The sequence below is a fragment of the Mytilus galloprovincialis genome, chromosome 1 (genome assembly GCF_965363235.1).
Source record: "Mytilus galloprovincialis chromosome 1, xbMytGall1.hap1.1, whole genome shotgun sequence".
NCBI classification, from domain to species: Eukaryota; Metazoa; Mollusca; class Bivalvia; order Mytilida; family Mytilidae; genus Mytilus; species Mytilus galloprovincialis.
In genome coordinates, this window is record NC_134838.1 from 120215894 (window position 1) to 120242050 (window position 26157).

At 32.4% G+C, this 26157-nt stretch overlaps 1 protein-coding gene across 2 annotated transcripts; it reads right to left on the reverse strand.

Moving 5' to 3' along the window:
- Nucleotides 1-785: 785 nt before the first annotated feature.
- LOC143055210 (uncharacterized) lies at nt 786-24300 on the reverse strand. Of its 2 annotated transcripts, none has more exons than XR_012971970.1 (9): nt 24226-24300; nt 19050-19232; nt 14054-14329; nt 12804-12914; nt 7564-7752; nt 6054-6198; nt 3285-3378; nt 2785-2882; nt 786-2692 (listed from the first exon to the last, which is right to left on the reverse strand). XR_012971970.1 is itself a non-coding variant. In XM_076228348.1 (9 exons), exons 1-9 carry the CDS (start codon nt 24269-24271, stop codon nt 2382-2384), a joined length of 1503 nt encoding a protein of 500 aa, XP_076084463.1. In that variant the 5' UTR covers nt 24272-24294; the 3' UTR covers nt 786-2381. The 2 variants fall into 2 exon arrangements, 1 of the variants encoding a protein (XP_076084463.1); XM_076228348.1 differs by having other exon boundaries at nt 6054-6248; nt 24226-24294.
- Between the last annotated feature and the right edge of the window lie 1857 nt (nt 24301-26157).

A 26157-nucleotide genomic window follows, 5' to 3' on the forward strand; every position in this document is an offset into this window, starting at 1 on the left:
TAAATAGTCTATAACATAATCCGATATAGATTATTCTGAAAAATATAATGTAGATGAGACAATCCTTTTTCTAGATTTTTCAAAGGCGTTCAATTAATTGAAATGGGACTTAATTTTTTTTATCTTTATCAAAATTTGACTTTCAAGTCTCATTGTTGAAGAGGACAAACACTGTAAACAGAATAATCACATTGCATGTATGTTTCATTATGATACATTATTTTGATTGGCTAACAGCAATCTCGCGTTATTCTCAAATTAACCTTCATTATACTATGAAATGTACCATTCATGCGATCTCCCACATTAACATGAATTAAGTGCACAGGTAAATTAAAGAAAAACTTGATAGTAATCGTGTTTTAATGATACTAGCTGAAAAATGTAATTATAAGTATTAAATGCTTCTTTTTGTAATTTCATAGGATTGTCAAAGCGTTGACTGTATGCATATATTTAGAATGAAGCGCTTCATACAATATGTACTTCGGTCAACGCTTTTACACCCCATTAATTTACAAACAGAAGCATTCAATTCTTACCACAAAGGGTTGGTAATTGAATAATGGCAGGATATCAAAATCCATCAGTTTGAAACGTAGTATCCGACAAGGATGTCCGCCTAGTGCTGTAGTTTTCATCATTTCTGTTGCAATTTAAACCTGGGGTTTGTTTTTTTTCAGACAAAAAAAATTTTTTAATTTTGTTAGATAACAAAACCCAAACTCTTTGGTAAAGTAAGTGTACCGTTGATGCTACTATATTTGTTAAAAACAAAACAAGCATTTCTCATATATTTAATATAATCGAAAATAGATACATTGTGGCATCAAACTAGATATAGGACTAAAACACAGGGAGTATGACTCGGAATGTTGGAATCGTGTAGAGACAAAAGAGAACAAAATAGTAGGTTGACAGAACGAACAATAAAGCTTTAAGGCGTTGGGCATATATTTTGGACCTAAAAAAATTGAATGCAAAACAGAAAATTTGAAACAAAAATATATTAAATCATGGGAAAAAAATAACAACCGGGAATGACATATCTTAAAAGTGTACGGAAAGATAACTGGGTAGGAATATTCATTTATAATGATGACTCACCATCTTAGCGGAAGTTATTTTTAAATATAGACAAGAATTTCTGGTAATTTTTAAAAAGATTAATTAAATTGATAAAGAGGATATATTGTCAATAAAATAAGCTAAAACTTTAGGGAGTAAAAGAGGATGTTCCCCTTTTTCATAAAATGTAACCTAAAGCTGGATAAATTGAAAATAAAACAAAAGCAGTAAACCAAGTATCATATTAGCACATTCGACGTCAACTCCATTGAAGAAATAAATACATTTACGTAATTGGAAAATGACATTTATTTTCAACTATTGAATAAAAGGTTTTATTTGTCAATTATATGATTAATGATTAAGGAAATGTTATCCAAAATATGATGGTAGATATGATAATAATCACTGCATGCTAATTAAACTATGAATAATCTTTTTTTTTCAAATAAAGACAAAAACTGTGGTGGATTGGGCTTACAAAAGAAGAATCGATTCAAACAAAAGTTGCTACCGTTTCTGAGTCCTAAATTTCATGATTGGAAAGAAAAGGTACTAACAGAGATTCATTTTCCCCTTTTGAACCTATATTGTGAAAAAGCAGTAGGGTTTGAAAAATGAGACAGGCAGATAAATGAAGGCAATTACCAAATAACTGATCTATTTTTTTTATCAATTATCAATAAGAAAATATATTGTAAATTACAAATATTTCTCTTCAAACAAATACCATTTTCCTAGAATAATATATATAAGCAAAATTATTGACGATTATAAAACTGTTCTTGATATGAAATTAGAATAAGGCATCATATTATAAAAGTAACTACACTTTTGTCTGAGTTCAAGGTATATAATAAACGCTATTATGGTATCAACGATTTTATTACTTTTTAATTTTGATTTGTATAACGTTTAGATAAAATGATCCTTCTAATATTGTTACAACCCCATTCGTTGCCAACTACAACCGAAAAAACTAGACTTAATAGAATAGCCATACTTGTATATATTTGATATTGTATGTGCTGGTTTAAGCTTTTTTTTAATTGGAAAACTAAAAATTAAAAAAAATTATTCTTGCTAAACGATACATTGGAGTATAGACACCTTAAAACGCAACGAAGTAAACAACAAATTCTTCATTTGGCATGGAAAGCGAAATGTTCCAGTAAATAAATATATAAACAACAAGATATATGTAGAATAAGATCATTACTTGCTCGCGCTGTCATTATTTCGCACGAAATATCACATAAATGGTCATTCGGTTCATATATATATATATACAAGTTCTAATATCCATTCTGAAATCATGCATGATCGTAAATAGTATTTGTATCGCTTTTCAATTGTGCATTTGTAATAACGGACTTTACATCTAATTCACATTTATTGTAGACACCATCGTTTTCAATTTGTAAGCTTTGTTTGATAAAGACAGGGTCTGCATGGTCGTAGATATTTACATCTTCAACGGGTTTAGGCGTAATGTTAGCAGAACTCGTGTGGTCGTAAACCCCTTCTGTTTCCTGTCTTATAACAGACATACTATCATAATCTTTATCTTTAAGTATTGCACATCTTTCTTTCGAGTTACTGTCATCATAAACGTTTTCATTATCTGAAATATAGAGAAATCAAATTAGATGGAAAAAAAAACAATCACGACACAATGTTTGATAATGCTATATATCTCGTTAAAACGAGACTTACCAGCCTCAAGTGGTTCTTCATTGCTTGTGGCACTATGGTTCATTCCTGTTTCTTCAATAGATATTCCCGTACTTTTTGGTGATCTTTTTTTACATTTTCTGTGGATAAATATAAAAACTAATCGTTGAAATAGCCTATAATCATTCGAATGAGAAATTCTAAATTTCCAATAAAGTTACAAGTTATTTTGAATGACATAAATCGATTTATCGCTTATTTCACCAAATTGGTTCATTTAATCGAGGAACTATTAATTTTCTAGCCATCATATATATTTGGTAAATTGCATACTATGATTGTTGACTTTAAAAATATGAAAGCAAACATAAAAAGAAAGAACTACTCGTCTAGGCTATATTTTATATTATTCTTTATATGATAGATAAAAAAGATAACAAAAACCTCAATGAATTGTCGTTCAACATTTTTTAACTGGTATAAATATGTAATAATTGAAATATGAAGGTATTAGTCATATAAGCAAAAACAAGTAGCCTTACAATATAACCAAAGCAATTGTTATAATTACTCCAATTAAACCAAAACAGCCAGCTATAATCTCCCATGGGATGTGTGAAATTTGTTCTTCTTTGTCTATAATATATAGATAGGGAAAATGTTATTTTATTTAGACATGACTATACTATTTTAAATATGAACATGATCTTTAAATTTAAATTGTATCCAGCATATATATAATGATAATGTTATGCACTCTATTGTCTTTAAAATCAATAATACATATATTCTTCTGAATTTGTGTTATCCAAGTTTTAAACTTAAACCGAGGCTGCTTTCGTCATGAAAGGTCGACTAAGAGGAATTTTGTCAATTTTTAAAAGTTCTTTTGGTTTTATGCTCTACGACGTATCTTTTTTTCATCAAGAGTGTACGATCCAACGTACCCTATGAAAATTATTTCAAAATCAATTGTTGTGCATGCATTGAAGACACATCCCATCACAAGACTATAAATAATAATCCTTTACATCGTTTTTGGTTGAATAGATTTGTTTATAAGATAAGATAAATAATAGTTTATTAAAGTGTCACATATTGATCTACATTAAAATACATAAAAACGTTAACATCATAAAAAAAGGATCAATACCCAGCCTATAAAGACTTACGAGACACTGTATATATACAAATAAAAGCTATAACAGTTATTCTGAAGGAAAATGTTTTTTATAAAAAGGCATAGTCATGCATTACATGATTTAAAACTCATTAAATATGTACACACAATTATAAAATATCTATTTATAGAGTGATTAGGTATATTGTTATTGTTTATTTTTTTAAAGGGATAAATATAAATTGTTTTGACAAACGTTGCATAAATCGTGTATGTGTTATGGCAAATCTAGGAAAGTGCTTAAAACGCATGACAAAATACATATGCCTTATTCGATCTGTTTTAATACTTGTGAATAACAAATGTCTTTGTTTTCTATATTCTATTATCATTTATTTTAACATCGGACTCGGACTTTTTTAAACTGAGTTTTAATTTATGTGTTGCTGTGTATCTGTTTATTCTACATTGGCTAGAGGTATTGGCGAGGGTTGAGATCTTACAAAACATGTCGAACCCCGCCACATATAGCGCATGTCCTAATTCAAGAGTCTCTGGCCTTTGTTAGTCTTGTATGTTGTTTTTTTTTTAATTTAGTTCATTCGTATGTTTTGGAGATTCGTACGACATCCATTTTATTTTGACTTTTACACATTTAAGTCTAGTGGCGATTTGAAGCCAGTCGCCGGGTGCGAGATTTTCTCGCTGTATTGAATACCCATTGATGGCCTGTCGCTGTTTTCTGCTCTTTGGTTGGGGGTGTTGTCTCTTTGACACGTTCCCCATTTCTAATCTCAATTTTATCACTGTCTCTGTCCTCTGTCAAACACGGGGGTTGGGTAAGCAGATTCAATTTTTTGTTATCAATATTAATCAAATCTTTTGTAGTATTTCCTGTCTATTTGTATTACATTATTAAAGTTTTTAACGTTGTCATCAATATTTCTTTGTTTTCTAGAATGTGCAGTTTATTATGCATATCCGTTTATCGAAAAATCCTAAAGGGATCTAAGTTGCCATTTTGAATAGCCTACCCTTCTTTAAATATTAATAATTAAAACTTTATACTTACATAGACACTAATTGTATTCCTAAATGATTCTTCAATCCGAATCATGCATTGGTTTTCCGATCAACGACAACTTTACTCGGCTATCGTTTCATTCAGGTCAAAATATTTAAAGCAACTTAACTGTGTCGTTTTTTCAATCACATTAACGACATGGGATATAACTCTGTCATTCGGGTTGAAGCGTTCATTAAAACGACACTTCCTCATCTCATAGACTCATTAGATAGCAATTCGAAAATAATCATTGATTCTTGATTTATTTCTGATGTGTACGGTAAGAAATTTTTATTTTCTGCAGTTTTGTATTTCAAGAAATCTTATGTTTTCTTTCTGAAATTAAGTCTCTTTTTCGGGGGGAGGGGGGAGGGTATAGTTTCTACTCTTGGCTATAATTCTTAACACTGTGAAGCATAATTTATTCCTTGGTAATTCGTAAGTAGCTTTGGTATATGTTTTTGTTTTTCTGATGAGACTTTTGTAGACAAAACTCGGTTCGGGTAAACCAAATTATAAGCCTCATTCCTTAGATTGTTTTTCTTCTTTTATTTCTTATCATATAATTTTTCAAATCATCCTTATGACGATTTACTGTGAGGTATTATTTTCCCACCAACATTGTTCTAAAGAATTTTTTACGTATCGGGTTTTTTTGGATTTTTACGTATTGTTCCATAAAATATTGATAGAAAACATCCCTAAACGAAGGTTTGTATGTAGTATGATGAACATGCACTCAAGTTCGTGGTCTTTAATTTAGTATTTTGAGATCGTTTTTTTTTGTTAATTGATTTTTAGTTTGCCAGATGCGTGCTTTTTATATACATACAACTCACCAGAGGCATCCGACTAAAAGTAGGTGGAGGATAAAAATTGTAACGAGCATTTAGCAAAAATATTACAAACAATTGCTTCAATTCTGGCTTCGGCTATCTTTGCCTGTGTGTAGTAAACCTTAGTGTTTCAAATTATTTTAAATGTTATGAACTTAAAACTGGCAGAAAATGACCATATGAATGATATTTCATGTAAAACCAGGAATACTGACAACTGTACAGATTATACACTCGGAGTCAAATCGTCCAACAATGCTCTCTTACAAAAAATAAGTTGAACTCTTACCTTTATCGTTAATCATGTTGATAGGGGTTGTTGAGCTATTATATTGTGTATTGGTAGTAAGATCCACTCTCTCAGTGATTTTCAAACATAATACAGGTAAACTCTTGTCACAGTGTTCTTTTACATACTCTTCCACGACATTGTTCTGCGAAATATAAGCCGCCACACAGTGAAATGGGGAACGTTTTGGTACATCTGTTGTTAAAGAATATATATAAATATCAACATGTAAAACATGGCTGTTATAATCAGTAAGTATAAATAAACTCATTATAAATACCAGGATTAAACTCTGTATTTACGCCAGACGCACGTTTTGTCTACAAAAGACTCATCAGTGACGCTCAAATCGAAAAAGTTAAAAAGGCCAAATATTACAGATCCTAACCTCTCCACAGAACACACATTTGTTTGGTGCGTTTAAAGTCATATGAAAGAGGGATGAAAGATACCATAGGGACAGTCAAACTCATAAATCGAAAACAAACTGACAACGCCATGGCTTAAAATGAAAAAGACAAACAGACAAACAATAGTACACATGCATTGGCGGATCCAGGGGGGGGGGGGGTCCGGGGGTTGGACCCCCTCTTTTTTGGCCGATCAACACATGAATGGGGACATATAGTTGGACCCCCCCCCCCCATTTGCCCTTGTTTGGGAACCCCCCTTTTTAAAATGGCTGGATCCGCCCCTGAGTCATGACACAACATAGAAAACTAAAGAACAAGCAACACGAACCCCACCAAAAACTGAGGGTGATCTCATGTGCTCCGGAGTGTAAGCAGATCCTGCTCCACTTGTGGAACAAGTGACTGGTGAAAAATAATGTTTATCCAATTCTTGAACCAATGCATTTATATATCATAAACTAAGTCTTCTGCGTACGATTTTATATTTTTTTACGCATCCATATCGTATTATCGTCAAAAAATATTTCTCTCGGTCTGTTATGATGTGAAAATATGGCAGCTTATTAAAAGCCGTAGTTTACCGATTGTCACCTTTTAGTAAACAATCAAGAAAGAAGCATGAATATTGAATAAGTGAATAACATGTACAATAAAGTTTATTTGAATGATAGATCCATGCGTATTGCGATCACTGTTTTTTGAGAAAAGTCACGATGAGTTCACTGCATACGGAAAACATACCAGCGAATTGTTTACTGGAAGCAAACAATTAAAAAAATAAACTTCTAAGTTTTGGCAAATCATAAAATTTTCTTGAGAAAAAAGTACATAAGTTTATAATAAAAACTAGTCATTTAGTAATAAAAACATGCATCATTTTGTTTTTAATTTGAAGTTTCATATTACTTAAAGTTCTTTTTCTTTTCTTAAACCTATCCATTGTTGATGATAATAAAGTTAAACCTATATTTTTTTTTAAAGATTTTAAAAAAACGGAATTCGTTTAATTGTTTGAAAATTTAAAAACTTCAACACTTCTCCTTTTTTTATTGATTTCGCTTGGTTTTAACAAGATAAATAAAATGAGGTGTATTTACCTTTTACAGGAATGAATTTTTCTGCTCTGACTGATGTGGTCCAATAACTTCCATGTGTCATATTAATTTTCGATTCTAAATTTTTAACAGAACTAGGCGATGTTTCTCTACAGAATTTCATACTGTCGCTCCATGACAGCGATTTATTTGCGTGTCCTTTGTTTGCTTGGAAATATGGTTTATTCTTATCTATTAATTAAAGATACATATATAATGTATTATAAATAAAAGCTATCAAAGTCAGGATAGATTAACCTACTACAAGAAATATAATTATAAAGACAGGATATATATTATGTTGTAGATAACAACACTAATTACAATACTTTTTGTATGACCATAGACAATAATAGGGGTTCTCTATCCCTCTGCAGTCTTGTGAATAATTTTCTTCTGTCCTCTTTTTGTTAATACGGAATTACCATCAAATATACTATTAAGTAAGAACGAAATTCAAAAAAGAAGATTTTTTACAAAAACTGACAAAAAATCATTATAAGTTGAAAATATCATAACAAATATAAAAAATAAATTTACCATGTTACAAACTTGTACATTGTTGACGCCACTGCCGAAAAAAATATAGCTTTTCCGACTTTTGTCGAGACAAAAACATTACAAAATCAATTATATTATAAATAAACAAACCTTAAGACAACTACATAATAAGATAAAAGTTATGTGAATCCATTTTTCTCCTTGAAAAGTTATTTTTAATACGGATTGTAATATCTATGTATTTTTTAATGAAAATCTGCAATGAAAAACATTGAAATAACAGAACACTGAAGTACAACAAACAAACAAACAAACAAACTATACAACATAATTAGAAACGAACTATTAGATAACAACTGCCTTGTTATTCCTGACTTGGCACAGGACATTTTAAGAAAACATTGGTGGATTGAACCTGGTGTTGTGGCTAGCGAAACCTCCGCTCTATAGAAATGTTAAATATACCACTAAAATGACAACAATTGTAATTACATGCCGAGAAAACAGTACAAAGAATGAATGCCAAAGACAGAGAAATACATAAATAAATAATGTAATAGCACATTTCGACACGTTTACCACAGAATAACAACGAATAACTAAAATTAATTTAGGACAGTATACATAGGTGGCAGGTACCAGTTTTTTGTACCAGAACATGTGTCCCACACAGAAATTTTGTTATAGTTAAGCATTGAGTTATATAATTGCATCGTGTGGACTGAAAAAAATAAATGAATGTAATTTCAAGGCTATTATACTACACATGTAAGTAGTTGCATACACAGGTTGGAGATTTCCTTCACATATGGGTACACGCAGAAGTCAAAATTGTGGTCTCCTCACTTGACGGCATCCAATCAAAGTGTGGGGGTTCAGTTTTATGTAAACAAAAATATCTTGAGATTTTGATGGTAAGGATAGGTTCGGACAAGGCTCTATTTCACTGAATATCATTTATCTCTTGAATTTTGCCTTTCTTTCTTGTCGGTTTTAGCAGGATTCTGCAGGTGAGGATTACATTGGTATCAAAGCATCACATTTTTTGCCTTAATTGCAATACATTTATAAATTTTAAAATCTCCATTTTGGTCAACTCTCTTCAACTGCTCGGTTCCTAGACATCCTTGGCTTTCTCATATTCAGCTTTGATTGTATCTAATTATTGTAAATCCAAAAAAAAAGCACATCTGATGCATGACACCGATTCTATAAGAAGATTTTAAATTATTGTATTTGCAGGCGTTTTGGGATTTCAGCTCTAAGTCGTATCGAAATATCAGGGCTACCACAATAAATTAATGTAAAACAAAGTAATTTATATGTTGATGTCATTTATTATACCCTTTTAAACAAACTTTTAGTGCACTATGGAAATTCAGCTTTTCAGCTTGCTAAAGAATGATGCGGTTATGTTTTAAATAAAATAAAATTGAGAATGGAAATGAAAGTTCATTTTATTTATGATTAAATCGATACAGTAGAGTTGCAATCCTCGGAGTTTACTATTTTTTGTGATTTTACTTTTTCATATAATTTCAGCAACACAGGAACAAATAGTTTTTCTCTGGTATGCCCATGTTTTAGTGTATGTATTTTAATGTCATGAACGATACTAATAAAAACAAATATTATAATATAACAGTTTAATACAATTGGGAACTACGACACCATATGGTTGCTGCCTTCTATACAAAAGCCGTTAGGTATGCATCACATTCACACGATACTTTATTCATTACCCCTTTCAAAACTTCATTTTCTGTTCAATTTATGTTTACAAACCCTCATTCAAACCAATACAAACTTACAGCTATAATTTCGGATATTGCAAGTCACAGACTTTTCAAGCCAGTCCGTATTGGAAAAGATGAAAAAGAGAAAAGATCTTTCCTTAATCTTTCCTTTGCCAACAAAGGTCTCGATGGCGTCAACTTAGGCAATATCCTTCATCATAAATTAGTTCAATCGAAAGTACCTCCTTATTTCAAAAACCAGTCTGTACCAATCATTTCTTATACCTATACCAAACCTATTGCAACTAAAATTTTCAATTACAAACACGTTTTGTAGGATCTCAGTATTGACGACTTCAAGTCTAAACCTCCTGATTGCACTTGTGCTAGTTCCCAATTCACATATAATCCGGCTGGCCACGTTATTACCGGTGACCTCAACATTGTTAATAACACTTCCCTACGAAATGTGCTATCGAAAGGTCCAAAATATCGTGAGCCGAAATCCATCAATTGGAAATACAAGTTTAAAATACTGATGGATTAAGTCGAGGATTATACCAGGCAATGGGCTAAGCGTGAGAAGGAAGACGTAGACACTCTTTCCGAATCAGAATTAATAAACTGAATGGGTCTATCAATGCTAATGCTAAGTCAATCTGTAAAGACCTTTATGTTGCAAAACACTTATCCTACCTTCATGACAAATATGTTGTTGTCCCCGCAGATAAAGCCCCAAACAACATCGTCTTTGTGTGTAAAACTCATTACTTTAACTGCTTGATAAACGAACTAGATATCATTGAGATGGGAGCCATCTCTGTGGGCCCCGCTGTGAATAATGTGCATTAAAAAATTGTATCTTTACCATAGGACATGGGTTTGTCAACTGAAATCAAAGTTTTTGACCTTGACCTTTGACCTATGAAGTTGTAAATAAATTATGACACACCCTTTGGTGTTGGTTTATAAACATGTCAAGTATAAACTTTGAAATGATAAAGGTTCTCAAGATATAGAGCGGACACGATCTTTACCATAGGACATGGGGTTGTCAACAGAAACCAAAGTTTTTGACCTTGACCTTTGACCTAGGAAGTTGCACATAAATTATGACACACCCTTTGGTGTTGGTTTATATACATGTCAAGTATAAACTTTGAAATGATAACGGTTCTCAAGATATAGAGCGGACACAATCTTTACCATAGAACATGGGGTTGTCAACTGAAACCAAAGTTTTTGACCTTGAACTATGCCCTAGGCAGTCGTTCATAAATTATGACACACCCTCTGGTGTTGGTTCATATACATGTCAAGTATAAACTTTGAAATCATAACGGTTCTCAAGATATAGAGCGGACACGATCTTCACCACAGGACACAGGGTTGTCAACTGAAACCAAAGTTTTTTGACCTTGACCTTTGACCTAGGAAGTTGTACATACATCATGACACGCCCTCTGGTGGTGGTTAATAAACATGTAAAGTATAAAGTATGAAATCATAATGGTTCTCTAGATATGGAGCGGACACAAAGTGTTACGGACGGACGGACGGATGGACGGACGGACGGACAGACTGATCACTATAGGGGACCGCCTTTGGCGGGACCCTAATTAGGTATTGACAATTCACTTGGAAACCCAACATATACCCTCACGACAATTACCAAAGAGGAAATCCTGGAATCATAGGTCTGTTCTATGTTCCTTTGGAATTTCAACCAAAGATTATGAATTTATTTGCTGGGTCTTCCAAGTGCTCCACGAAACCTCTTTCTAAATTATTAACATCTGTTTTATCAGCAATCAAAGATGGGCTTCAAAGTTATTGTGAAATTGCCTATTATAGAGGTGGCGTGAACCAGATGTGGATACTTAAAAATTCCAAAGATCTTTTAGAGTATATACAATCTAACTCTCTTTCATCTTGTAATAGTATTAAACATTTGACTTTTCTACAAGTATTCCACATTCCAAACTAAAAGACGAATTGAAAGAGTTGGTATTGCTTTGTTTCATAAAAAGGATTTGCCATCTAGAAATTGACAATGAGGGTCGATTTAAAACAAAACTTTACGACAAAAGAGATGATTTCAGCTTTCCAATTGTGAACTTTCCATTTCTAAGTAGCAACATTCCAGCAGCACCTGCATACGGTGTATATATCTCCCAATTGATACTAGCCCCGTGCTTGCATTTCCTATCATGACTTTTCGTGAAAAAGGGTTGTTGCTCACAAGGAAGCTATTAAATCAAGATTTCCAAATGGTGAAGTTGCAATCATCTCTTCGTAAATTTTACGGACGCCATCACGAGTTGGTTGACCGTTATGGAATAACCGTTTCACAAATGATATCTGATATGTTCCTTACGTCATAACTACAATCCCCTTCCCTTTCATGAATGTGACCTATTGAATTAGACTATTTACGGGATTTGTTATCTCAGAAGCAACTCGACGGGTGCCACATGTGGAGAAGGACCTGCTTACCCTTCCGGAGCACCTGACATCATCCCTAGTTTTTTGGTGGGGTTCATGTTCTTTATTTTTTAGTTTTCTATGTTGTGTATGTGTACTATTGTGTGTCTGTTTGTCCGTTTCATTTTTAGCCTTGGCGTTGTCAGTTTATTTTCGATTTATGAGTTTGACTGTCCCTCTGGTATCTTTCGTCCCTCTTTTAATATTGAATATTTTGTCTTAAAAAAACTCGTCATATATACCAGGCTTTTAATTCCGTACACAAGACACGCGTGTCGACTACAAAAGACTTCAATAGTGGTGCTCGAATTAAAAAAAATAAAAGGCAAACTAATCCCAAAGTTGAATACTATTGAAAGTGAGTATTTGAGAATGTCGTTGTTGGTCGCTTGTCATAAAACCTTTATATAATATCTTAGACAAAGTGCAAATGTTTGGTCCATTTAGGGACGCAAATCATCATTAGCTTTGTATTTTCGTACGTGTCAAGATATGAAAGCGTAGGGCAAGTTTTATACGTACAACAAACTGGATGACTGGTATCGGAACATCTTTTACTGCCATATGAAACGCTATCGTAATAATTAAATACACCACACTGGTCAAGTTGACTTTTATTTACAGGAAAAGTGCCTACAACATAAATTGAAGAACGAAGAAACGCTTTGATAAATGAAGAGATAAAAACTTCTCACATATCGGTAAAACAAAAAACAACGCCTGTTTCACGTACATAAGTAATTGAACGTTAATTATTCGGGTATGTACGTACGGTAAGCATCCGTGAAATATGCGTAGATTCAGATGAACGTAGTTAAAATATGTTGAAGCCGAATCAAATGAAGGTTACAAACAAATTGGCATGAACTTAAAAGGAATCTAGGCTTGGTGCTGTGACAGGATAAGCGTTTGGTGCGATACATGGATAACCATTCATTCGAATCATATTTGTCGTAGATTCTCGTTTGATGTCGTCAATCTGTGTCAACTTCGAAGATAAAACAAGTACATTATTACGTTATATGAGTTTGACTGTCCCTCTGGTATCTTTCGTCCCTCTTTTAAGCTGACCCCTCTTGTCGATAGTATATTTAATCACGTGCACTGTTAGTGACGCATGTGATGTGATTACTCATTATGAGTTATTGAGTGACAAAACATAGTTAATATATCTAAAAGTGAAATAACATTTCCAAATGCTTTTTTTTCTTTCTGTGTTAATTTTGATTCAAATGAATACAAACGTAGATCTGCAAGTAGTGGTGCCAGAATCGTATCCATGCGCATATTGACTGCTATAAAGGAAAGACGAATACCAAAAAAACATTCACACTTAAGGTCTAAAGGTAAGGTAAAAAATTAACCGAAAACGCCAAGACTAAGCAAGAAAAGACAAATATGAGAACAACAGTACACAAAACAACATACAAAAGTTAAGACTAGTACCTGTAATGAATGAATTCATGTTTTAAAAAAAAACTATATCCTTCTTTATTTATATTTCTCATTTAGGTAGGAAATTTTACTTCAGTTAAATCAATTAGTGCTCGGATACAAGTAAGACTTAATGTTGTAACATTGGTCAATCAGTTCACAATGACCTCTTAATTCAAAATCATCTTCTGTAATACTGAGCATTAAATTTAAAGAGATTTTTGGAAACAGGTTTTTTTTCTAAAATGAAAGTAAGCACTAATGATGAAGTGTGTGATGCATGTGTGTACAACAACGTATAATCAATTTTCTACATAATGTTACAGAAGGTAACTTACTGTTTAAAGCATATAATGCAACTGTATCCTGGTATTTTTGATGAGAATATATATCCTTTTTTCTATAACAGAGAAAATTGTTACACTCTTTAACGTTCAAACATGAAGATGGTTCATTCAAGTGTATCTCAGACAAGCAATAACACGCTTGCTGTTGCATTCCAATATAGTCAGATATGTTGCTGCATTTTTTATGACATTCATATACGTTTAATTCTGAACTAGTGTTAACTTTGTAGTTTTGTATATTGATGTTCATCTTTGCACTGGCACATCCTATATAAAACAAAAAATCCACGATGTTCAAAAACTAAAATCACAGAAATACCGAAGTTCTGTTTGCAGTTTTATCAAAGTAAACATCTTAATTTTAAAATTAGCAAGTACCGTTCACATGCAAATAACTTGAACATTGAAGCTGGAAGGTTATCAAATATAAACAGAAACGCTAGAATATGTCAGTTGTGCACATGTTATTTTGTTAAGGATGAATATTCTTTCATTTTGGAATGTATTGGATATAAAGATATTCGAATGAAGTATATCAGACCATATTATTTGAGAAATCCCTGAGTATTTTAACTTATACATTTGGTATATGTTCGTAATACAAAGAAACCTAATAAATTTTGGAAGTAATTATGCGTTACCAACACAATTCGTAATCGTTGAATGTGAATATCATGCTTCAATTTAGATTATCAAATTATGTTACTCAATATAATGCTCCTTGTTTTGTTTGAATGTTTGAATTGTAGTAATGAATTACTGTATTGTACTATGTGATGCTTACTATATTTTGTGTAATTTTAATTGTACTTGATACATATAAGCTGTATTGCTTTTGGAATGAAGAATATATTTCTTTGTTATCTAATATTTAAGAGGGTGTCCATGAAAAAACCAGGCAGTGGATGGCACATGACATATTTTGTTTTCAAAATTTTTTCATCTATTTCATATCACAAATTCATTCTTTCTCAAAGTTAATTTTTTTTTTATTATTAACTGAAACAAATAAAGAGAAAAATATACATAGAAAGCACTGAAAATTCATTGAAAAGGGGAGATAACTCTTCATTTTGTACAAAATTTTGTTGCATTGTTAGTGAACTTTAAAATCATTTTCTGAGCCATCCACTGTTGATTTAAAAATATCTTTGACATATATATCCTTTGTATGATATTAACATTGCATTGGAACCAAAAATTCAGTGGGAAAAAAATTATGTTGTGCTACCCATATCATAGGATTTGCCTGATATTTACTTTAGCTATGTTAATTTTTTGTGTGTATTTCTGGACATCAATTTTTCAACCTTATTAAGAACTTCAAAGCTTTATAGAGACTCAAATCTGCATTTATATTTACAATTTTTGCTAATATAGAGTATATATCAAAAAGACTAATACCTTAATTAAAAGTAATGCTATGTATAATCTTGACTTGGTACAGGCATTTTCTTGTGCAGAAAATGGTGAACTAAACCTGGTTTAATAGCTAGCAAAAACTTCCTACTTGTATGACAGTCGCATACAATTCCATTATATTGACAACGATGTGTGACCAAATCAAACATGATCATGATAGGTAAACAAAAAAATAGGGGTATAGCAGTCAACATTGTGATATAATTTAAATCACTATCAAAAAGAGCAAATATGTCAACAAAGATAAAAAAAACAAAAAACAAAAAAAAAAGGCACATAAACAAAGACTTAATACAAGAATACAAAATTTACCGAAGCTATAAATGTATAACACAATGACATGATGTATAAGTACCCAGCAACGTCGAATGGATAAAAACCAAAGACTTGACAGGAAAAGTAATCATTTACAAAGACAATTAAAACTAAACTATAACCAGTTAAGAATATAAATAACGCCAATACCTAGAAATTATACTTTCAGACCATTGTGTATTACTTGTGAAGTTCATACGGAATATTTTTCAACGAGGTCTTGGTATCTTCTTAGGGACAATCGAGACGTTCTTTGACATACCCCTGGTTCGACAAATTACTGCTCAGACACTGTTGACGTTTACAAAGTCTGAGTAGCACCTGCAGGCTCTTGGATTCCGAATGTGTTGAGAAAGGTAGACCCCATATGAAGGTGAATTGATTATATTGTTTCTAATGTGGCAAATTGATATAATTTCAAAATTAAAATCGTCTCGTTTGTCATAGACTCTTGAACTGAGATAATCGCTTATGTCAAATTCGAGATATTAGTAAAATAACTAGGCAGATGAAGCCGTGTATGATGATCTTTAATATCTAGTTCTGCAGGATACATTAATAAAACCCATACCAAAAAGTTTGGATTGTTAATGGAAAGAACATCTTCAATATATCTGAATGTGAAATTAAATGATCTGGCGTCTTTGATCTTGTTTAACAAGTGTCTGAAGGAAATCCGACTCATATGAAAATAAGAAGAGTTTGGCATGGAGAGACACAAAGTTCGTTCCCATAGACGAGAAAGGATACCTGTAAATTCAACAAGTGTGTTTCCAATAAGACACTCCAGCATACTGATAACTTGTTCCTCTGTGTAGCATGATTGTGCACCACTTATTGTGGACCTGTTTCTGTATTGTTATGATTTACAATTTGAGACTATAATCAACAAACCATCGAAACAACATCTGATACAAAAAATGAATAACACTTTAAGATATTTGGAAGATATTATATTGGTTTTCAATAATGACGACTTCAGTATGTACACTTAAAAGTAAAATCACAAAAATACTCAACTCCGAGGACAGTTCAAAACGGAAAGTCTCTAATCAGATGGCAAAATCAAAAGCTAACGCACATCAAACGAATGGAGAACAACTGTCATATTACTGATTTGGTACAGGCATGTTCTTATGCAGAAAGAATTAATCTTGTTGAACTGACTTTACATAAAACTATTATTTACAATGAACACTGCCCGTTCCTAGATCTTGATATCTAAATCTTTAACGGGAAGCTAAAAACCGAAAGTTATGATAAAAGAGATATAAGTTTTCATCTCCTATTGTTAATTATCTATTTTAGATGGTGACGTTCCTTTGTCACCATCTTATGTTGTTTATGTTTCTCAACTTGTTCGATTCGCTCGTGTATGTAACAACGCATTTGATTGTAACATAAACAATCTATGCATTACACCAGGAATTTCGATATCGATATACGGTTGATAGTTTATTTAAGATGGCATAGTTTGGTTTTAATATTGATTTTCATATGATGAAGAGACAATCTTTAAATCATTTTAATTGAGGTCTGGCACTGGTATGACAGTAACTACTAGCATTCCTTTGTTAATTTATTTATCATTGTCATTTTTCTTAGTTTCTGTTGTTACCTTTTCTGCCATTGGACTCGGAATTCTTCTAATTTAAGTTCTACTGTGCGTATTGATGTGTGTTTGTTTTTTCTACATTTGCTGCAGGTAAAGGGGAGGGTTGAGATCTCACAAAACATATATAACCCAGTAGTATTTGCGCCTGTTGTCTCTTTGACGCATTCCCCGTTTTTATTCTCAATTTTATGTACCTTTTTTTCACTTTCAACAAAATATTGAACACAGCCTAAACACAATTTATAATCAAAGAGCAGATTGCTCTGAGGGATACGATTGCCGTTGTTTCATTGACACATGTATACATGTAGCTGGATAATATTATTTTCAAAACTAATTCAACTGCACATTTAAAATAGTTACAAAATAGCCAATCACGGATAAAAGTGTTTGAACAATGTAATCAGGCCTATGCTTTATTTTTGTACTATCAATTCAAAGTTTACTTTCCACAGCAGTCACTGAGACTCAGACTGAGAGAAAGTATTTCACCTCGTATCTTATCACCTATTTTCCTACGTTAATTCTAGGAGGAACCCCAATCCTAACTCTTTAAATATTTAATTTCCTTTGGGTCAGTGATCATGACTCCTTTCCGTACACATTTATCGTTTTAAAATGCGATCGTTTTTAATATAATACGACGTTTATTGACAGAACGAGCTAATTCTCGACGTGTTGTTTTGATTCAGACTTCGCGGAAGTTACTTCCGGAAGGGAGACAACTCGTAACGTTAATATGGAAGAGTCCATTTCGCCTGAAGGGGTGTTCTACGATGAGGACTACATTTATTTTAATTTAAATGATGCATATGATTTAAAATTATGCAACAACAATAACCTTCAATAGCAGGCATACATAGAAAAGTTCCCATGAGTTATAAATTAATTAATTGAGTGGAGAATCCAGAGCAACCATTCAATCTAAAACCCCTTGAAGTCAAGAAAACTATACGCATGCGCATAATTTCCAAAACAAACCCTGGAGCAAGAACGTATATTAAATGTTTATTGAACGACCTAGATGGTTCTCTATTTCTTTAAGGAAGTACAATCTCAAAAATCAGTTCCATAACGGTAACATATAAGAAAAACTCCACTTCAGTTCTAAAATGACACAAATAGATTTATCGAAATTCAGAGAACTCTCGCATTTTATCAAAACTGGGAATTCCCTCTGACGTGTTTCTAAATTCATAAAAATACCAAATATAAATACTGCTTAATTCTGATTTTCCGTGTTGTTTAAAACACGCATATAAGTGAAGGGAATTATCAAACATGAAGATTATGAAAAGAACATTATAGGAAAGTTGTTTAAGTTCAATCCCTTTGTTTGTTTTTACAATTTTAAAGCAAGACAATCATAAGAATCTGAGATGTTCCTTAATGTTTAGAATAAAACGATTGACGTGAGGGCAATGCTCTGAGCCACCGGTATAAGTCTACAGATTGCTTGATAGCAATCGTATCCCAAAAACAAAACATCGTTTTGAAATTGACTTGATCAATTCATCAGATTGGCATAAAACACACACATAGAATTAATGAACAACATTATATAAACAAATTATTTTCTATAGAGATATTTTCCTCGTATCACTTCTTTTCCAATTGAAATGTTTCCATAAATACCTTTAAATTCCATCCAGGGTGTGTACAATACAAATGCCCCTATCCATACTAACTCTCTGTTAGTACTCCTTTTTATCGTTTGTGGTCTGTGTATCTGGTTTTTATTCAATCCAACAGGTGTACAAATTTGAGACAGCTCTGTCCCAGTGGATTGCTGTGTGTTTAAAATGGAATTTTCTGGAACTAGAAGTAAAATTCCGCATAAGTTGAGTTAGGTATTTACGAAAAAATAACAGTCGAGTGACAATATAATGTCTGAGTCTATAGTATTAGTATCAAGATTGGTGATAATGTAAGCCAAAATTTGTTCCTGTGAAAAAAGTTCCAGAGGAACTAATTTCACAGGAAATATGTTCTGGGAGAACTTTTTTTACAGACAATTTCTATATAATTTGTTCCATTTCTATGAAATAAGTTCCACACTTTACTTGGTGAAATAAGTTCTGGGTTGGTGAAATTTGTTCCTTACCTAGTGAAATAAGTTCCATGTTTGTGAGATTTGTTCCTTACCTGGTGAAATAAGTTCTGGATTTGTGAAATATGTTATTCCTCACCTGGTGAAATAAGTTCCTTGTCTGGGAAATATGTTCCACTGGTTAAACAAGTTATCTTATATACTGAGCACTTGTTATCAGTGAGTTTAAAGTCATTATAAAAACATGTATTATATTGATAATGTAATAAATAAAAAGCGTAAACATCCAATTGGATCATGTGGAGTAAAGCAAAAGTTTAATAACATGCTCAATTAATAATACTAAAAATGGCACTTATGAGCCAGGAAAGAGTAAAATAAGAAATAATAATAAAAGTAATTCCGAAAAAAAGTATTATAGTTAAAGATGAACATTTTCCTTTTTTGAAAAGGACAAAGTGACTGATCAATTATATTAAAAGACATAAAGAAACAAAAGACACACTCTTTTAAAACAGTGCAATGACCATAGCTAAATACATCTATGATTAGAACACCCATGACAGATCATCAGGAAACAAGGAGGTCGAAGGCAACATAAACGATAAAACATAGATGCATTATCATCGCTTTTATTTCTTATCTTCATCCTACAGTCATGCCTTTAATTGCAAATGTACCCCATGCAAGCACAGAACTTATTTTCTGTGAAATAGGTTAGAGCATCTAACATTTTCATTGATTTCTATAAAATACCTTCGTTTAAAACTAATATCACAAGAACTTATTTCACATTTTTTTTTTAATTTTAATATTGGAACAAAACTCATGGTGCTGTGATTTTTGTTCCGGAACTTATTTCACACTTGGTTAAAAAATTAGTTCGGGAACAAATTTTATAGTGCTGGAACATATTTTCTGTGACATAAGTTCCGGTGGAACATATTTCATATGAAATTTGTTCCGGTGAACATATTTCCTATGAAATTTGTTCCGGTGGAACAAATGTCACACCGGAACACATTTTTTGTTACAATAACTCTACAAAAGCATAATTTATCAGTTTAATCAATATTTTATAGTTTACGGTCAAAGTTACAGTGACAGGCACTTATGCCATAGAAGTGGGACTGCGTGATTTCATACCACCATGTTAAGGGCATACAATATAATTTTGATCCCTAGGTGAATTTTCGACAAAAATGTGCAAGCTATTTTTCACCTTGTAAATCTAGATAATTATGTGATTAATATATACCATCACGTGCTTCTTTTGAATATAAATGAGTCCCAAATTTTAGACATTTACTCAAAATTTCAGTTTCTTGGACATTTCTTTCAATAGGAATTACTATTGTGTTTCAAAAGATAAGCACAACCAAATTTTCGTTAACATATTCGAAATATCTACTTTATTCTTTTACCCAAAAGAGAGGCGAAAGACGGACATTCAAACTTATAAGTCCATAATAAACTGAAGCAATGCAAAAATTAAATTAAAAAAAGAGACAAACAACTGTACACGTAACACAACAAAGAAAACTGAAGACACGAACCCCACCAAAAATCTGGGGGTAATTTCAGATTCTCCGGAAGGGTAAATAATTCCTGTTCCAAATGGGTTGTGTTGCTCATGTAAGTGCATATACCCAAAATTATAGTTTGGTAATTCATTTTCGGGGAGAAGAGTACGGGATTGTGGTTTCGACAAAAGGTACATATCCGTCGTCTTTCTATCAGGGTTGGCAAAGTATTACCCGCCCGGGAATTCCCGGGTGGGAAAACCCGGGTTTCCCGGGCTGGTCAATACTCCCAGAAATGGGTAATACTGGGCATTACTGGGCAATATGATTTTTTAAACTTATTTTAACACAAAATAGTAAAGACTTGGTGTAGTGTCATAGTATTACAGCCAAATATATACTTTCTATATAGATAACCATTGTCAGTCATTTCTAGAAGAATGAAAAAATCAGAATATTATACAAGATTTGCACATTTAAGGATACCTTGTTAATTACCAAGCATTGCTTCAATAATCCAAACTTTAAAAAAAATGCATTTTATTGCAGTGTTTAAGTGAATTGTTAATTCTAAATGTTATACATTCATATTGCTAATTAAACACCCTAAGGTTTCATGCCAATAACACTTATAGAATTGAAAGGGCTGATTATTGTTAAATAAACAAATCTGCATTCTAATCTAAATTAGTGAATAATTGCTTATTAATTGGTGACAGTACAACATGTGTATACATTATTTGAATGTAATTTTTCTTACATATAATTCTTAATAGGAGTAATATTTATTTGAAAAAAAAATGATTTTTTTGCTGTATATTTACAGTTTTACAAATCCAGACAAACAAAATAGGTTATAAATATCTTAAATGTATTACATTTGTGTTTGATCACTGAATCCTCTATAAAATTCTGACCAGTATTTTAATGATATAACCCAGTATTGCCCATTATTACCCATTAAAACCCAATAAAACCCTGGTTTTCCCAGTAATTCCCACTGGGCTGGGCAATACTCATAAAACCCGGGTTTTTGCCAACCCTGCTTTCTATATTCGTACAACGATACTTTAGAAGTAATTCGGTATTTACAAAGTTAATGTATAAACATCTGATTGAAACAAAATTATCTGTAAAATTGGTTGAATTATATTCTTACATAATCTAGGCAAGTGTCTTTTTTTAAAAGAACTTTCGTGTAGCTAAATTAGTCTAAAAATGCATCTTTTCTCGATACATCTCAATTACCCCCACCACCCCCCCCCCTTTCCCCCCAACACACACACACACACCGTATCTGTATCGTATGCCTTTTTAATGAACTAAGAGCTTCTTTTCAGTAACTGCAATAATTCTTTGATATGATGAAATGAACCATAGTAATTTTAATGAGTTTTTCCCACTTTAAAATTAAAAATTGCATTATCTACCATTAAACAATGACATTGTCAGTAATTTCCTTTCATCATCTCATATTATTTGAGTGATTGTGTGTTGTTTTATGTTGGTTTTCTATACATAGCTATTATGTTATATTTTAATCTTGTCATCTAAACTATTATGTTATATTTTAATCTTGTCATCTAAACTTATGATTGGAAATGATGTTTCTTCTTGTAATAAAAAAAGATGCATTCAAGTGATGTTGGTGATCAAAATGAATCTGGCATTCTTTAAATTCAGACCATAAACACTGTTTACTCATTTCTTGTGTCAAGCATATACCAAGTTTGTTAGACGATTTGATCCAAACCTAAGCACTTTCGTTATTACAATATGTTAAATTGTATTAACATAGTTTTAACAGATTTATTGAAAATTGCAGATGTACAGACAATCGCCATTGACACAATCGTTGTTTAATGGTATCAAATCGAATAAATATATAAATATTCAGTTTATATTCACTTGTGTTAATATGTCTTTTGATTTGAGTTGGGCAATTTCAATTGCTATTTTATAGCGTATCTTTCTATGTTGTGATGTTACACTATTGTTTTAGATAAGGGTGAATGTTGGTACCTATTACAGCAGATTTCAGCGAGTATGAAGCTACAGGTAGATTCTTTGGTTAGCTTCCTTGTTAGCTCAACCATGAAATGATTATTACCTTAAAATTGGGAGGAGCATAGCACTAATTCATCATCCAATGAAAATACACATATCAATGGCTTAATTGTTTCTAATATGCATGTTTCATACAAACATGTTCACCTAAACAACTTTGCAAATTAAATTTTATTTCATAAAGAATTAAAAAATTCTTTGTATTACAATAAATTAGAAGCGTAGTTACGGTTTATGTTTTGTTCAAGGATGATAACATTTAGTGTTTTATTCAATGCTAAACAAATAGAAATTTTATAAAAAATCCACATCATTTCCCCTTGTACTCTCATAGTTGGCAATTTGATGTTTGATAGATGGAGGATTCCAGGGTTGCTCGACTTTTGCGACTTTTAAAAAAAAAGAAGGTTCTTTAGGACTTTTCGTAAACAATTAATGCTAGTCACATCATAGAAAATCAAGTGAGTAATATATATCTTTGACTGTCCCTCTGGTATCTTTCGTTCCTTCTTTTCTATGCTAAAAATTGTATAACAAAAATACCTTTTCTGAAAAAAAACTCTTGAAATAAAATTGGCAAATCAAACACACCTTCAACATGTTATCAATGAATTTTAAATTTAGATTGAAAACTTATTTTTAAACTGACTTGTAAAACTAGTTTTACAATGTTTATATTCTGTCACTAGTTCTGATTGGTTCTCTTTTTAACTATTGACTCCACCCAAAGGCTTGTTTACCTTACCTAATAATCATTTCATGGTTGAGCTAGCAAGGAAGCTATTAACCAAAGAATCTACATGAAGCTTCATACTCGTTGGAATTTGCTGTAAAACGTTTAAACCCGCTGCATTTGTTTGCACCTCTCCTAAGTCAGGAGTCTGGTGTTCATAAGTGCTTCTGGTTTCTCGTTGGTTTTTTTTTATATAGATTACACTGTTGGTTTTCCCGTTTAAATGGTTTTTCACTACTATTTTTTTTTTTGGGGGGGGGGGGGGGGGGGGGGGGGGCCTTTATAGCTTGCTGTTGGGTGTAAGCCAAGGCTCCGTGATGAAGGCCGTACTACTTTGACCTATCATAGTTAAATTTTACAACTTATGGCTTGGATGGAGAGATGTCTCATTGGCCCTCATAATACATCTTCTTACATCTAGATATTAAAATAACTTACCAGAATCAACACACAACACATATAAACTACAGATTAACAACAACATGTCATGCAAGACCTTATTCTTCATACACGTAGAAAAGGGAAGTATAAACTAGTTAAGTGGTTAGACTTAATATCCGGTAGCTAACCAAAATTCTCGTTAATGTAACTTTATGAAAAGAAATATATAAGTACCTATTTCCCGGATTTTTTTCCACATGAGAACATTCTTGTAATCTTAAAATAAATTCACAAAATCACAGCTTCATGTGCATTTATTTTGAGCTGGTACTTTTTTTCTGAACAATTAACTTCTAGCATATAATAAACGTCTGCAGATATCTCACAAGTACAATTTTGATGGCTTTTCAAAGTAACCAGAACTTATAAGTACCCGGCCACGTCCACTTGTATTTTTGTCTATCTGATGAGTTAAGCCCTTTTCAACTGATTTTTATAGTTCGTTCTTATGTTGTACTGTTATACCACTGTCCCAGGTTAGGGGGAGGGTTGGGATCCCGCTAACATGTTTAACCCCGCCACATTATTTATGTATGTGCCTCTCCCAAGTCAGGAGCCTGTAATTCAGTGGTTGTCGTTTGTTTATGTGTTACATATTTGTTTTTCGTTCATTTTTTTTACATAAATAAAGCCGTTAGTTTTCTCGTTTGAATTGTTTTACATTGTCTTATCGGGGCCTATTATAGCTGACTATGCGGTATGGGCTTTGCTCATTGTTGAAGGCCGTACGGTGACCTATAGTTGTTAATATCTGTGTCATTTTGGTCTTTTGTGGATAGTTGTCTCATTGGCAATCATACCACATTTTCTTTATCATATTTACATTACTGGAGTGACATTTTAATGCACCCACCTAGCATACAGTTTTATCATATACTATTAGAAAGACATATCATATTGTCTTCCTTCTGTGAGGCGTTTGTAGATGTTTGGTGTATCTGTATCTTTGATCAGTTCTGTTATACTTTTTATGCATTTTTGAATTAATGTGATGCTAATTTGAATTATATTCTATGATGTTAATTGATCATCGTTGTTTCAGATTAGAAGAATCTCAATCTAACAATTCATGTTTAACACACTCCAAAAGTAGCAAGACCGGAAGTATTCCCAGGTTGACACCTCCCCCCATCCCACCCCTTGCTTTGCATTTATCACCTCCCGTTCGAATCCTAGATGAGAGATAGGACAGAGTAAAGTCTGCATGCGAGACGAATATTCTGTTAACTTAATACAACTGTACCGCGAAAACAATTGACTTTAAACACAGCGTGCGACACATGTACCGGTCATCAAATTCGTGATGCAACCGCAAACATTATGGCGAAGTGCCGATATCAGTCGCTCTTTCCAACATAGCTTAGCAGGTTTTTTGTATTACCAGTAAGTGTGATCCAGACAGACGAGCTCAACACATTAATTGATATATGTAAACGTATTACGATGGGGTGGAGTGTATGTTACTTGGAGAATTGGCAGTGTCTGCGCGTCAAAGTTTCTATCATCCACCACACTCAACAAAGATTTTGTTAAATCAAGCATTTTCATAATATCATCATAGGTTTACCAGTGCGGTTCTTCACAAGGCAAGATTTCATCATGACCTAAAACGAATTTGTATCTACAATTTTCAAGTAGCATTACTGTTCAACAGGAAGTACAGAAGTTGATTGTTTTCTACAAAACAATGCCAAGGACTGGAACAAACTGCATACAAATATCGCAGCAGCAAAGTCACTCGAGTTGAGAAACTATTTTATTGACCAAAAACTTTAACCTGAAACTCGTATTTCATTTTCTATGTTCAGTGGACCGTGAAATTGGGGTCAAAAGTCTAATTTTGCTTTAAAATTAGAAAGATAATATCATAAGGAACATGTGTACTAAGTTTCAAGTTGATTGAACTTCAGCTTCATCAAAAACTACCTT